Consider the following 16,725-nt stretch of genomic DNA (forward strand, 5'->3'; position numbering starts at 1 on the left):
CTGAAAATATTAAAGTCAATTGGTTGGCATCGCCCCCGTGTGAACCGGCTCTAAGGCAACCAGCATTTCCAGATGTTGGTCAGCGATTTATTACATGACAGGTTTCTTTTAAGATGGATTGTTATCTAAGGCCCCTTTCACACTGGGGCGGTGGGGGCAGCGGCGGTACAAAAGCGCTATTTTTAGCGCTGCTGTGCCGTTGTTCTTGCAGTGGTATTCGGCCGCTAGCGGTGTGGTTTTAACCCCCGCTGGCGGCCGAAAAAGGGTTAAAATCCCTCGTACAGCGCGGCTATAGCCGCGGTATTGCCGCGGTATAGCCGCGCTGTCCCATTGATTTCAATGGGCAGGAGCGGGGAGGGAGCGGTGAATACACCGCTCCTTCCCCGCTCCAAAAAAGCGGTTTGCAGGACTTTTTTCACCGCCCTGCCTGCGCACCGCTTCAGTGTGAAAGCCCTCGGGCTTTCACACTGAACAAACAGCGGAGGCTGTTTAGGGGCGGTTTTCAGGCAGTATTTTTAGCGCAATACCGCCTGAAAACCGCTCCAGTGTGAAAGGGGCCTAAGCAACACATCTCTTTATAATCTAATGGCAGCCTGTGCCCTCCCTAATTTTAAAGTGGAATTACATTTATCATGGTGGGGATGAGCTCTCATAATGTAGAAGTATGCACAGCATTTGTCTTTGAAGGTTCCCATTTCTTCAGGTAATGGTATATATCAGCGGTCGGGCCCTTGGGGCACTATTCCTGCCACTGATAAGACACACTATTCTGCCAACTGGCAACAGCAATGGGGCATTATTCCTCTCAATGATGCCAACGATAGGGCACTATATCATCCACTAATACCAAATGTGTTGATGTTTACTTCCACTGATGCCAGGAAAATTTCCACTCCCGCTGGCCACAGTTCAGCCCCCCTAAAGTCTGAAGGACAATAAAGCGGCCCTTTTGTTTAGGAAGTTTGGAGACCCGTGGTGAATAGTTGTAGTTTGTCAACATTACAGAAAAGTCTAGCTGCATGTGACTGTATGTTTTGCAGCTTCTCCAAGACCCTTCCAATAAGTATCAGGAAGATACCCCAACATTTTTATCCACACAGGTAGCACAGACTCTGTAATTCAATTAGCTTGACATGTGTAGATGTTATTGGTTAAGAGAAGGATGGGAGGTGTGAAAGTTGTAGAACCATACTGTTCTGGTTACATAACCTCATCCTTGGTGTCAGGAAGTTTACAGAGGAGTTTAATTTGTTTTATTTACTTGGCTAAAGGTATGAATTGTAAAATCACTGAGTTAGAAATATTAAGACTGATGTAGTAGATGGTTCCCACCCCTGTTCAGGGATGGTTGATGTAGCTAACCCCTTTCTCACCTCTTGCGGGACAGTGTTTTTTCCTTTTTGCTTTGTATACAGTGGGAAGGAGTTGGCTTTCTGTTTTTGTCTGTTTCCCCATGGAAGATTTTCCTAATTTCCTGTCTACTTTGCTGAGACAAAATTTGCTGGGGTGCTAGCATCATTGGGACAGAAAGGTGCTGCTTAAAAATTAAACAGTGTGAGAAATTCCAACCCATGCTTGCACTCTGCTAACACTGTTTTTGTCTGTGTCCATATTGGAAGGATTTCCTCCTTTCCTTCCTAATAAAGACATGGCAATAAAAACCAAAAAATAGAAGCTTTAAACCAGCCCTGCTATATCCAAAATGAAATAAGTCTTGTAGCAGTTTAGCTCTATGGTGAAGTTATGAGTTAAGACAAACAAGCATTTTTGGCACTTTTTTTTACTGTAGTTTACCTGCCGACCACTCATAGTAAATATACTGCTAGCGGACGGCAGGTACAGCCACGGCAACGTACATGTTAATTGTTGGTCATCTTCCGAGTCTGGTGTGTGCATGCCCGTGCCCCCTGCTGACCCGTTCTGTGATTGGACACAGCACAAGTTTGGTAGCAGATTTCATCCAATGATTTTGTCTCAAACCTGCTCAATATCCAATTACACCCAGAGTCCAGTGTTTACAAAAACACAGAACTCTGTGTACAGTAAACAATGATCTGGCGGTTTCTTCTCCCTGAAATGCAGAGAGAAAAAAAGCCAGATTAGTAAGTAAAAGCAGCACTCATTACGCTTGTTAGGCACATGGTTAACCCCTTGATTGCCCCTAGATGTTAACCCCTTCCCGGCCAGTGTCATTAGCACAGTATTACTGTCTTAGTGTCATTTGCGACGTCAGTGACCTTCCCAGCCAGTGTCTGTTAGCGCCTGACTGCCTATCACCCTTTCAAAGTCACACTAAGTTGGCTGATCAATGGACATACCCACTTGGGTTTGTGGACAATGAATAATTAAAGCGAAATTAATGTTCCGCTGTCACAAACTAAAAGCAGGCAGGCTCCTTATTGCAGAAGAGACACCTACCTGCCTGCTCGTAGCATTCTCCTGCATGTAAACTGAGCTGCTCATTACAGGCATGGTCTCTGTGTGCCAGGAGGACTTACTCCCAGGCATGTGTGGAAGTGACGTCATCCCGCAACTGCCAGAGGCCAGTCCCTAGAAAAAGATTCCCCAAGGGATTACTGTATAACATCTGTAGCTGTGTACATTTTTTCATTTATATTGCAAAAAACAACCCAATACAAATACCACCAAAAGAAAGCTCCATGTGTGTGAAGTTATATAAATTTCATTTGTATATAGTGTTTTGTGACTGCGCAATTGTCAGTTAAAGTAGCACATAGCCGAATAGCAAAAATGGTCTGGTCATGAAAGGGGTAAAACCTTCCGAAGGTCAAGTAGTTAAAGCCAGTCTTAAAGCGGGGGTCCACCTAAACCGCCAAAAAAAATGTATTAAAAGCCAGCAGCTACAAATACTGCAGCTGCTGACTTTTAATAAATGGCCACTTACCTGTCCCAGGGTCCAGCGATGTCGGCAGGCGACGCAGAGAACCCGCTCGGTTCTCGGCAGCTGTCGCCGCCATCCTAGGTGAGGGAATCAGGAAGTGAAGCGTTGCGGCTTCACTTCCCAGTTCCCTACTGCGCATGCGCGAGTCGCGCTGCGCATCGTAACTGGTCCCCGCTATCTGCTGGGAGCTGTGTATTTCCCAGGAGACAGCGCGGAGGGACAGGAAGAGGCATAGACTCCCATGGGAGTCTATGCCGGAAGTGGGTGCAAATACCTGTCTTAGACAGGTATCTGCACCCCCCTCCCCCCTGAAAGGTGCCAAATGTGACACCGGAGGGGGGGGGTTCCGAAAAGCGGAAGTTCCATTTTTGTGTGGAACTCCGCTTTAACCAAAAAGCGAAGTTTGAATATACTACAGCTTACTAATCCTTAAGCCTCGTACACACGATCCGATTGTTGGCAGGGGATTGTGTGATGACAGACTGCCTAGAATGCAACCATTCGTACGCTCCTTCAGACTATTGTTGTCCAACTTTCGGCCAACAAATGTTGGCTGGCAGGCTAGTAAATTTTTGGCGGACAACGGTCTGTTGTCAGATTTTCGTATCGTCTGTACACAAGTCCATCACACAAAAGTCCAAAGGACAAACACGCATGCTCAGAATCAATGTTAACCAAACGCGACATTAGCAGAAGGTGCCCAATGGGTGTTGCTCAAAAGCTGAAATTCCACGTAGTACGTCATTACGTTCGCGTTTGTTGGCCGACAATTGTGTGCCGTTGGTATGCAAGACAAGATCCAGGCACACGCCCTTTTGACAAAAGTCTGCCGCTCTGTTGGCTAACAATCCGATTGTGTGTATGAGGCTTTAGATGTGGTTTCTGCATTTAGTTACCTTGTTTTTACTTTTCTCCTATATTTTCACCTGTATATGAAGCCAGTATGTTATGTTATTTTTCAACTTCCTGTAACAGACAAAAGCTCTCAAGCAAAATTGTCAGTTATAGGGCTGTGACAAGGGGTGCTTACGATGGTCAAAGGTTTATTTATCTAAAATCTTTTTCCAAAAAGGAAAAAAAAGCTTTTACTGCCTAAAAAGTGTTAGCATAAGTTTGGCTTTAATCTGTTAGCCGAGTTCATCTTCCACATAACACTATGCTCTCCACAAGTTGACAATGCTGCTTTTCAAGGGTGGTTCAGTTGATCTTCCGTAGAGTGGAGAAACCCTAAGACAAGTGTGTTACTAGCTGGTTTGCCAGTTGAAAACTAATGCAGCCACCACATTTAATTATTGGTTAGCTGCAATTTATTGTTTACTTTAGTTTTTGGGTTTAGATGCTGACCCTTTTGGGGTTTGGTAGCTTTTTCAAACATTCTGCCTTGACGACTGAGAAGTTTTAAAGTTATAAAAAAAATCATCACTGCCCTGTGAGGATTGATGCCATCTTGGCATGTGACTACTACTGTGTTTGCGCACTAACAACCTTGAAAATCTTTTGGATTGGGTTTAGAGCAGGGATCTTCAAACTATGGCCCTCCAACTGTTGCAGAAATACACATCCCATGAGGCATTGTAAAACTCTGACATTCACAGACATGACCAGGCATGATGGGAATTGTAGTTCCTGAACAACTAGGGCCATAGTTTGAAGACCCCTGGTTTAGAGGTTATGAAGGCTCGGGTCTCTGAATTTGGTGCTGTATGATATGCATAGCTTAGTGTATACCCTAAAGTAGCGGTCTCCAAACTGCGGCCCGGGGGCTGGATGCGGCCCTTTCCTTGATTTCACCCGGCCCTTCAGGCACTTTTCCTTCCACTGACACCAACACTGGGACACCATTTGGCTACATGAATATGTAGAAACAAGGGTCGTACTCTTTGGTCCCCCTCCTACCTACACATTTCCTGAAGGACGCAAGCAAGTATAAATAAAACTAATTCTTTAAGCACAGGAAACGCACAGTTTGACACAGTCGTGAACAACAGTTCACAGTATTTTTCTCATGATAAGATTTTGTAATGAGCAATAATCCAACCTTGCCTAAAACAAAGTATTTGACATAACTTCCATCTTATATCAAAAAGAACAAAAAAAATGCTGAAAATTGTGTAAGTTTAACAAGGAGAACAAAACCCATTAAAGCAATGATTACATATACACTATATCACACTATATATAGTGTTAGTGTGAACAGCATAAGCGGCTCAGTGTACAATAAATCTGGCAGGCATTAGGGTCCCTACTCATTATAATAATGTCAAATTAAACTCTACAGTTAATATGATGACAAAAAAAAGGAAAAAGTTTGTAAAAATGCAAAAGTTACATAAATAATTTAAACCCCCACAAATAACTACTCAAAATATGTGCTCACTAAAAGTACATTATGTTCTCTTTATTGGTTATACTGATTATAAAAAGGCCCTTATTGATCAAAGGACCCAATTTATCATTATGTCAGAACCGATTCTTGCTTTGTAACCACCAATTGGATTTAAACCTGCCTTGCAAAGGGATAGTTGGTGAATAAAAAGTCAATTACTATTGGCTACTGTGGAGAATTACAGTCTTCCATTTGAGACAACTTGATAAATGAGACTCTACTTGAAGTAAAAACTATTTGTTGTCTAATCACAACTAATTGACTTTATATTATATTTATATTAGAACTAAAAAATATAGATTCTGTCATTGCAAAAATGGCCTCTAAGGCTGGCCATACATGGAGCAAATTTCTTTCCTGCAACCAACCTGGGAGAAGATGGTGATGATCGCTAGCGGCTATAGCAGTTGCTTGCGATAATTGTAAGGGAATCCAGCAGGCTGGTTGTACCCAAGTTGACTAACTTGGTAGATTCAGCCTGCCCATTTACGGTTCAAATCTCGGCTGGTTCCTGGTGTACCAGACGAGGTTTGAACCATGTATGGCCAGTCTAACCTACAAATTGCTTACCTCTGCCCTGCAGTAGGTTTCCGTGGAGTCCATCCAGTCTGTTTTATCTGCCTTCTCTTTGTTGTGACAAAGGACCTGATCTGGGTTAGGTGGAAGCTGTGATTGGACGTTCAGTACAGGTAACCACAAAAGCCAGTTGCAGTTTTTTTTTGCCTTAGCTATAACAGAAGGTGAAGCATAGCAGCAACTATGGGATCCCTGCTTTAGAACCGAGATATGCATTTAGGGGTTGTGGTGGGCCATCTTGGTGATGGAAGCCGCAATGGGAACTAGCATGCCTAGAATCTTTTCTCCTTTAAAATATGAAGTGTTTGTGTTGCCACATTACGAATATCTTTTAAAACATTTTAGTACGTGATCCTCTGTAGTATTCTTAGTCCTGGTTGTTCACTGATTAGCTTCTCTTTTTGTGACAATTAATATTGTAAAGTTTGAGTGGGCAACCTACTTTTTTTTTTTCTTTCTTGTTTAAGTCTTTTTTATTACGATCTCATTAAACTGTACTGTTTGGCTTATTCAATAATCTGCACTAGGAGAAATGTGTAGTAATTCATTGCAGCCACTCAGAATGAAATCTAATTTCAACTGTCTTTGCATTTGGCACTTTCTTGTGCCATTTTAAATAAGCCTAGATATATAAAATATTCCATTTCAATTTGATGTAGTTACTTACCATAATTGCTACTGTCACCTTCTGATCTTGCATTGTTGCTGGAGCAGAGACGACACATGACCAGTAGATCAGGAGCCCTGACTGTTTTTTTTTTTCTCTAAATGGCATATAGACTTGACAAGGTGCAATCAGGAGCATGCAGTGGGTAGGGCCAGACTCATACTAAAATCTGACATGACATAGGTAATGCTTGTTAGAATGTCTTTATTCCCATAGGATCCGTATAAGGCGTTTGTATAATGTTCAGTGTAGGAATGTTGGTTTTTTTTTTTGTTTTTTTTTATGAGATATGACTCATGTTTTATTCCTATAAAACATGATTCGCATTTGAAAAAAAACACTTTGTATTAAGACATGTGGGTGGGACTGGATAGATGTATAGAGAATCGGGATCTTGCTAGATTATTGGTGCATTGACCAATGATTTTTTTCTAATTCTAGATCTCAGACCACTGCCTGATGTAGCCATGACGGGAAATTGCACACGGGAATGTACAGAATATGGACACTCTGACACTTGCTGGATGCCTGGTCAGCCATCACCCAACCGCAGGCCCAAGAATGCCCTCAAGCTCTCCACTTTTGTGCCTTACCAAGACAAGGGGAGTCAAGAGCAAATTGGCAATGGCAACCCCAGAATTCCAGAGGACCGCATCGGAGGCAACAATAACAGCACCACCAAAATGGCTAACATTCAGCTGTTACCGACTTACAGTGCCTTTACCAGTAACAGCCATGAGTCGTCATGTACGGACTCCCCTTTGGAGGAAATCCCACTAACCCAAACGGCTGATTTCCAGCACGCCACCACTCCATCTCAATCTGCCAAGCGGGAGATATATCTGTGAGGTTCACTTGACCCTTTTTTTTTTCCTGGCATGGATTAAAGTCAAAAGGACCAAGGGAAGAATTTGGGAGATAGACCTAAACCAAGCTAACTTTTAAATGAAGGAGAAAAAATTAAAGGTGGACAAAGGACAACACAGTGCTTTATGGTCCATGCAACTGCTTCTGGGCTTGCGCCTACATTAATTTCTAGTGTTTTATTTTTGTTTGTTTTTTTCCTTTTCAGGTTTATTTTATTATACCTATGTAAAGTTTCAAACCACCCTCTACATAGACAATTCATTGTCATACAGGTCAGAACTGGATTTGAAGAGGGGTGGGGGGAGTTTTTTTAAGGTATAGTTTTTATATATGTAAAAAGGGAGCTTGCATTTTGGTTTCTCATGCTCAAAGAGGGAAACCTCAAAGCAACGGAGGACTTTATAAGCCATTCTGGTTCTGGTTTCAGTTTGAAAAAGTCTAAAAAAGTTCTTGGTGCTCTTCTGGTACGTAGGTTTGAATGTCCTCATTATTAAGAAAAAAACACTTCTTTGTGATAACTGAAGTGGGTGAAGGCTTCTGATTTTCCGCTGTGCTATTTAAAGTCCTTGCAGTTTTTCTATGCGTTTGTGGGTAGAGCAAATTTTTACATCTGACGGTAGGCTTTGTAACCAATTTCTCCACTAGGAAGAAAAACACAAGGTCATGCTATTATCTAAATTCCAAGCTTTCTTGAAGATCCCACTCCAAAGCGCACGCCTCTGGACTCCAAATTCTTTTTAAATATCTGGTACCAAGTCCTTTTTCATTTTACATTTGGAATACATTTTACTGGAAATATTTTTTATATTTACTCTGAGGCTTAAAGCCCACAGTTTTTTTTCTTTATTGGCCTAAAACTTACTTCTTAAACACGGCATGCAGACTTCAAATTTGACATTTTTATTTTTCTTTATAACCAAGCGGTTTCCTGGTATATAGGTGGTAACTGCTGTTTTAGGGTCCAATTGCTATCAACAGTGCTTATTTAGATAAAGAAGGTACATGCATCTGGTGTTTGTTGAATGGTGTCCACGTGTCTGTTTTTGAAGCCAACAAATAACTTGTATAACGCTGTTATTTAAAATTCACAATAATTTTATGCACATTTTGTTTTTCATTTGGTTTATTGCATGCTAACTTTTAAGTAAGGACTGCTCACATTTGAGCCTAATTTGGTTGAGGATAGCCAAGTGCCAGAGGTTGCTCCCTCGGGTGTGCTATACAAGATGGCCTGGTCAAAGTAGTTCTGTGAATCTTAAAAAGGGCCGTCAACCAATAGGAGGAGGGGGATAACATATGCCAAAGGTGCCAACTGAATGAGTATAGATGTTTTGCAATGGAAGCCTGAAGGGGACCAAACTGTATTCTATCTGCATATCTAACTTATCAATACAGGGTAAGCTGCGACTGACCTTTTCATGTAGACTTCTGTAAATACAATCCCTTTGAATGATGATTAAGTCTGCCTGATTTCAGCTTTTAATGTTGCAAATACCCTTTATTATTATTTATTTGTTCTGCACTCTCCAAAGTGGTCGAAATAAGATTTGGCACTTTGGCAATGAGAGCATGTATATTTTTTAAAAATATTTTTCTTTTTTTGTTGGAGGCATTACATCCTGTTCTCATCTACTGGAGAAAGGAAAGCTTGTCTCCAGAGTAGAAAGGTTAAGTTCCCCTATGTGTATTCCTGTCAAATGATGATACATACTAATTTGCACATAATTGGCCTAGATTTGCTAAGTGAAAGTTGCTATTTTTTAATGTGACTCTTCACCTGTGAATTGCACCACAGTCTTCACAGAAAATGATTTAACAAGTTTGTTTCATACGGTTTTTAGCTAAAAATACATTCGCACATTTGCTGGGGGATAAAAAAGAGCAAACATCACTTAAGCCAGATCTAGATCAAATGTCAGGGGTTTTAGCCTACGAATTGAAACTGGCTGTCTTGATACTCATATGCCAGCTGCCAGAGTCATATTTTTTTTTTGGGGGGGGGATTTGGAATTCATTTTTGTACCATTTTATAACATTGTGTGCATGTGGAAAAAGTAACAATTGTTTTGCATTTGAGACTACTTACATTTTAAAGGACCTTCACTCCGTTGTTATCCACAAGGTACTGTTTACACTGATCAGTTTTACATTGTGTGCCGGCTCTATATTCATGGTTAGCCATTAAAAAAATATAATTTTTATAAACACATTATGGAAGCCTATATCCTGTTCAAATATAATACTGTACTCATTTAAGTTATGTTGTATGAGGAAGATGAGCCTCTTTACATTGTGTACCATTGGCTATCAACATTTTATTTTTTAATTCACACGTATTGGGTTGTTTTTGCTGTTTTATCCATGTACACGTCTTTAAAAGTTTTGCACTAGAGCTGTATAGATTTTTACAAGGTTGTTTATGGCCATACCGACTTATTAAAAAGACAGTGGTGTACTAAGTAACCAATATTAACCAGACAAGTCTCAGTTTAGAACAATGAAAGGTGGCTGCTGATTGGTTGGGTTTTATATTTGAGCTACTGCATTTTAAGACTTCACCCTTTAATCAGCTCATGTATTACAATGGGGTAATTGTCTATAGTTACACAGTGTCGAGGATCTATTTTTCTGAAGTTAAAACATGCATTTAATTGGTTGCTCAATGTTGTGTTCTCTGTAAACACCCCCAGATTTTACCATGGTTGACATCAAGCCTTGAAAGTATTTATTAGGAAGGTATTTGTGTCTCCCAAAGCTCCAAGTCTGACTCCTACTTCTAGTTTTTAACCATTTCTAACCAGCACTGGAGGATTAAAAGTTGGAATGTGATTGGTTCCCATCAGACTCTTTATACTAGAGGCCTATTATGTTTTAAGGCATATTTGGAAATTATATACTGATCTCGTTGAAACCTTTAACAACTATGTACTGTTCATCTAGCATCTGTTCCATAGATAAATACAGAATTCTTTAACCTTCTTAGTGAAGAATTTAGCCCCCCATCCTATTTTTTCCCCCTCCCCTCTTACCTGTACAGCCGGGTTGTTCACCAGAAGAATACTGCCCAAGCCTAGCAATCCAGTGGTGTTCCCTAGGGATCAGCCTCTTCTTTGCAACACCTATGGTCCCACACCTCTTTTGTCTTCTGATGTCACCGGGGGGGGGAGTCTGCTGTGTCTTCTGGGTTGTTCAGCCACCCCATGATGACATACATGTGTTGTGCCTTTAGGGAGGTGACTGTAAAAAGCCTGGATAGGCTTCTGGCTCCCCTGATAAGTTTTGTGCATGCATCGTAGAGTACCCTTCAACCTCCTGGAACCCCTGATGTGGGTATCCCAGGAGGTTCAGGGCAGAGTACATGTTAGGACAGCCATAGTATCAATTCCATTAATGGAGGAGAGAGGAAGGAAAATGAATAGGTTGTCTGGGAGAATAAATTTTCTCTTTAAAGTTCAAGTACCCTTTGTCCACAGATAAGCAGCTATTTTGTGGGTGGTATTCGTAATGAGAAGCTTTACTAGTGAAAATGCCTAAATAATTTACGGACAAAATACAACCAGGTATTTGTCAGAATGCAGTTTGGCCAGGTTCACCGTATGAAGGTAAACTGCAGATGAGGTTTTTTTGTTCATTAAAACCCACCAAATTGATAGGAAACATGGAGCTGGACATCGTTTTAATGGATTTAGGATTACAAGTAACCAAAAAACGTTGAGATCTGAATGCTGTGCTGATGGAAAGGAGATTCCAACTTTGGTGTCATAGGCCAACAAGTAATTAACCTTAAACCTTTCACTTTATAGCAGGATCCTAGCTATTGTCAGTTGTGATGTTCTCTTTATCCTTAAGTTAAAAGAAAGGGAGCTTGGTACTGCCATAAAATCTAGGCTAGAAATACATAGTCTGAGCTTCAGGTCCTACATTCTGGATTTGGGTTCTCTAGGCTGTCGATATTGGGCCACATAACATTGCCAATCGCATCTTTCAACATCTTGAAACAGCAAAACTTTCATGTCCTAGAAAAAATTAGCATTAAAAAAATAGACGCTTACAAGGCTGTAGTACAGAAAGATGGTGCTTTCACAAGGCAGGAGCTTAAATTGGAATCTGCGACAGCCTCTATATCTGACATACTGCTTTTTCCACCCAACACAGTCAATTATAGATATATATTGGATTCAAAATAGTGCGATTGTGATAGAGATCTTTTTAGCCATGTCCAAGTTTTTGTGCACCCTGGTATATTAAAACAACTCAGGCATATCCTCAGTTTTGGGTCTCGAACGATCCGCAAATCATGTGCTTCCTCATCCTTATAGCTCATGCTGCACAGGTTTAAATCTCTGCTGCTCTTTAACACATACTGCCTGTTGTAAATATAATTTCTCATAAATGCACTGTCAGTTTGGGGCCTTTGCCCCTATGTTCTGAAGCGATCTTCCTATCTTGTTTCTGTTTGTTAAGAGAGTTGGACTGGAAGATGGTGGCATACACCATTCCAAGCTAGTAAGTGATGGGTGCCTGTGTTGGAGCCAAATGTTGCTGCAGCATGCTGAATTATGACAATGACACATTAAACACTAACATAAAGCTCTCTCTTGGTGGATTGTTAATTATCCACTGCTATCTTTCATTCACTTCCCATCTTTCCTCGCATTTTCCTGCCCCAGTGTTTCCTGCGTTGGACAGTAGGGCCCTTCAGCTCATCTTGCAAATATAATTGTTGCTGCATTTTTAATAGGGGTGAAAATGTTGTTTGCAGTTTTTAAAAAAAGTCAATTTTTTCCTGCAGTGATTCTTGACTTTCAAGTGTGATCGATTAGAATATTTGGACATCTTGTCACTGGCACCATAAGATACTTGGACTCCTCAGGCTTTTGACAGGTACAGAGCTCTGGCTGTGACAGGTACATAGTGTAAAAACAAACTGTGCTTTGTCAAATAAGTAGCGATAGGACACATGTAATTGGATTCCTTTCAGGATCGAGCCTTGTTTGCAGGACATGCAGAGCATGATGGGAGATTTTTGTCTGGTCCTGTAACACTGCCATTCTCAATGCTAAACTGATCCTTTTTTCCATATTGTAAGAGTTCATAACATTTTTGTGATGCTTCAGATATAGAACAACTGCCTATTATAAGGGAATTACTTTTTATATACTACTGATATTGTCATTTGAACTATGAATAGAGATCTTGCTTCTGCATGTTGGGCTTAGTAAAGGATTTAGGGTCTGGCTCAGAACAAACAATCTTGGGATTTATTGCAGGGTCCTTTTCTGCTGTGGTATCCTTAGCCCCGGTTCACACTGGGACGACTTGTCAGGCGACCTAGTCGCCTGACAAGTAGCGTCCCGTTCTGTGCAATGGAACCGTTCTAATCAGAGCAACGCAAGTCGCTCCGACTTAGAAAAAGGTTCCTGTACGACTTTCGGGGCGACTTGCATTGACTTCTATACAGACCCTTAATCGCCCATCATGACACAGCCATGATGCTTGAAAGATGAATGATATGGAAGCATAGTGTTCTGTGGCTGATGGTGAAACACCATGCGATTTTATTTTGTTCATGTTCCCGAGTAATGCTACCCACCAACATTCCTATTTTTGAATTCCAAAAATGCAGACAATAGAGTTGGTGTGGTCTTAAAGGAGCAGTATGGATTTAACAAAAAAAAACATTTATACACATCTAGGTGATTGCAGCATCAATCCGATGCTGCATTGTTCCCCACCGGCTCTACACTGAGAACTGAGTAATCAAACACCACTGATCACTGAGTTCTCCACCTCTGCTTTAAACAGAGAGCCATGGATCTCTGCTCAGCCCCTCGAGTGCTCACTGGAGCTCTGAGCTATGGAGGGGCTGGCTCAAGATTTCACTGGATTCGCTCAGTGATGTAAGCGAACAGCAGAAGTTTTACATTCTGCAACATTGAGTGCAAAGATAATATTTTATATCCAATAAGAAATCAACTTTCAGGAGCTGTACTACATAGAGTGCTAAAAATATTTCTCTTGGTTGCTCGGGTGTCCCTGCTTAGATTTTTGCCAAAACTATTTGACAGTTTTTTTGGGTGTCATTTCTTCTACATATGGAAATAGTTGAAAACAAGTACACATAGAAGAGTGCTTTGACACTTTCCTGATAAGACTGTCATACAGTTAACATTATTAGGTTTAGGTTTAATCTGTCCAATAAATTGAGGCTTTTTGATACATATATGTTGATTTTTGAATGTTAAAAGAAAAGGAAAAAAAAGATCAGTGCCAACATTTACAACCTTAAATGGAAAAAGCATGTTTAAAATTTGTTTGAACGGATCAGTGATTATCCACCAAGAACAGCCAACAGAGTCCATTCAATCCAGACTTCCAGGCAGTTACTGTATATTAAACTCATTAATATTTCACTTCTGTTTGTGGGAAGAGAACAGGAAATCATGCACAGTTAGTTGAACTTGGAGGCCAAGTTTAGGGAGCACAAAAATTCACACTTCCAAGCTTTGCTTTGCAAATGTTATGTTACAAACTTGGGGCATTATTAAATTGTGCACGGGTTGAAAACGTGGCGGTTTCTGTACTTTACTAACGGTATGCTTTATACAGTTTACCTTGAAAATTTACAGAATTTTGAATAGTCGATAAGAATTAAGAATTGCTTTAGCTAAAATACACACCATTTGGAATAAAACACAAAGTGCAGAAACTGCCTGGTTTTCTGACTGTAATAAATGTAGCCTACTGTCAAAAAATGTACACTGATCCACAGCACAAGGATCCATGCTTTTTGTGACAACCTTGTTCTTTGCAACATGTAATGGAATTGGTTAAAAACATTGTTGTAAATCCTACATAAAACATTATTTTACATTTAAAGCCTGCACTATGTTAACACGGCTTGTTTTATCTTTTAATTTTTGGACAAATACCAAAGGTACGAAAAATGAAGTGATGGTAAATTGGGCCAAAGTGGCTACAGAAGGCGGAGTAGTCTGATGCAGAATGCAGAGTGTTTTACAAAAATCCACAAAACACAAATGTATAAAAGGAAAAAAATAAAAAGCCTGTTTTTTAGATTTTAGTGTTGATTCTCTTTGCCCCCGATCTATTGAGGTTTGACAATGTTAGGTGTTCACCGTGTATCCAACAATGGAAAGGGGCTAACACAAAAATTTAATTTACTTGCTTGTGATGCTGCCTTGTTTTGTACAGTTTTATGTACATGAAAGTGTTGCTTTTTAATATATAAACCTTTAAAGAAATATATATAAAAATTCCCAAACAAAAAAAAACTCGATTGAAATTACTATGGCAAAGTATGTAACTATTTTTAAAATGGGTAAATTCATATGTATAATCAGAAGCTTATCGTTACATTTTTCTCGGTTTATAAATATTTGATGTATTTTATTTTCCCCAAGTGACCCAAACCTTGACCTTTCTCTCTGGGAAGTTTTTCTTTCTTCTCTTCCAGTTTTAATTTCATAATTTTTATTTCTACATTTTATTTTGTCCATTTTTTAAAAATTCCCTGCCCTGCTTTTATTTCACATTGTTTTGTTTTGGTTTTCTTTAGATTGTTCCCCGTGTTTTTTTTTTTTGTTTTTTTTTGTTTTGTTTTTTTAATTGTTTCAGCATGGCAAGAATAAAACAAAATGTGGTCTGTCTATTACCGTTTTTACTTTTCAGATACATGAAAATATTTCTGTTCTGTTTGCGGAGCTGTCAAATAAAGAATTCCATTGTAATTATACTTCAAAAAGCCTCCTATTGACTTGTGCTATGTGTCAATTTGTTTTGTATTTCATCTGGTTTACTAGCTGATATATGCCTGTTTGTTAAACAGAAAAAAGTGTTTTCAAGAATGTGCACAGATTTTATTGGGAAAAGCAACAATGGGAAACTTGCCTACCTAACAATTGATTAGCCATTGGTAATGGAAATTAAATCTATAATACAGAAAGTTTGTATTTTCACAAGACTGTCTTTATGAGATGAGCTTTACTAAAAGAAAGAATGACACTATGATACTATGTTCTTTGGTAACTATATCTGCATCACAAGTCTTTACATACCATTCCTGTGCATGGAAAGGCTAACTTCCAGAACTGGTCACTGAAAATATCTACAGTATATTATTATTATTATTATACAGGATTTATATAGTGCCAATAGGTTGCTCAGAGCTTTACAACATGGGGGCAGACAGTATAGTTACAATACAAATCAATACAGGAGGGATCAGAGGGCCCTGCTCATTAGCGCTTACAATCTATGTGCCACTACCATCTGTAGTGAGCAATAGGACTCGGAGTGCATTCATCCAGCAATGGGTTCAGATGTATCAGCTCATGAACACTAAAGTTTAATCTCATATGTTTTTTGGAATCTTTTATTCTGCTGAATATTGAAAATTGAATGTCTGATTTCCAGTAAAGAACTCCTTAGGACCAGTTCACAATAGAATGAGGTGTTCCATGCACCTTTCCCACACTGCATTCAAAATGCACTGCCTTTGCAAACTGCCGCAGGTTCCAGTACATTGTTAACGGCACCCCAAACACAGATCACAAAGGCAGTGTGTTTGTGGACACCAGGTCACATGATACCACAGTACCATTCAATTTGGTGAGGCATGTTTTGCATGCGCTACCCATTTAAATAAAAAGGATGCCAACTTAAACTGCAGGGGAACACGCAGGAATCGCACAAGAACGTGGGCTGCGTTCCTATGTGATTCTGGTGAGAACCGGCCCTTAAGCAATGTTGGAAAGTGAATTAGCATTACAGGACACCTTCCTCCATGCTATGAAGAAGGGGAGTTGTTCTGCAGGCCTAACACACTTTTATATAGCACTGAGAAAACACTGCAAAGTGCAAACAAAACATGACTTCACTAGATTTGGGTAATACATACAGAAGAGTAAAGTGTAGATGTGGTCTCCTGCTTTTATATTGTCCAATCAACAACCTGGTGAAACCACCTGCACTCCATAACTATAACAGAAATACAGGTGCATCTCAAAAAATTTGAATGCCATCAAAAAGTTTATTTCAGTAATTCATTTCAAAAAGTGAAACTCATATATAGATTCATTACACACAGAGTGATATATTTCAAGCACTTCTTTCTTTTAATTCTGCTGATTATGGCTTACAGCTAGTGAAAACTCAAAATTCATGCAAAGGCAGGGTATCAATCTAGAAAGTACTGAGCAGGACTAAGTGTGGCCAGGTGCTGACTGATAAGCTATGAGCTTTTGAATCGGCAGTAACGATGATAGCCATGTCCCCTGAAACATCTTTCTTTTACTACTATTGAGG

At 39.9% G+C, this 16,725-nt stretch overlaps 1 protein-coding gene across 6 annotated transcripts in view; it reads left to right on the forward strand.

Moving 5' to 3' along the window:
- The window catches only part of PCDH1 (protocadherin 1), a 296,202-nt gene extending 281,039 nt beyond the window's left edge, over positions 1 to 15,163 (forward strand). For 3 of the 6 annotated variants that reach the window (XM_073621038.1, XM_073621040.1, XM_073621039.1), the window contains exon 5: positions 6,973 to 15,163. In XM_073621038.1, the coding sequence (XP_073477139.1) occupies positions 6,973 to 7,379 (407 nt within the window). In that variant the 3' untranslated portion in view covers positions 7,380 to 15,163. The remainder of the gene's footprint in view (positions 1 to 6,972) is intronic. The other 3 variants (XM_073621041.1, XM_073621042.1, XM_073621043.1) reach the window with 3 other exon arrangements.
- Positions 15,164 to 16,725: the final 1,562 nt, after the last annotated feature.

This window comes from Aquarana catesbeiana, linkage group LG03 (genome assembly GCF_042186555.1).
Source record: "Aquarana catesbeiana isolate 2022-GZ linkage group LG03, ASM4218655v1, whole genome shotgun sequence".
Taxonomy (NCBI): Eukaryota; Metazoa; Chordata; class Amphibia; order Anura; family Ranidae; genus Aquarana; species Aquarana catesbeiana.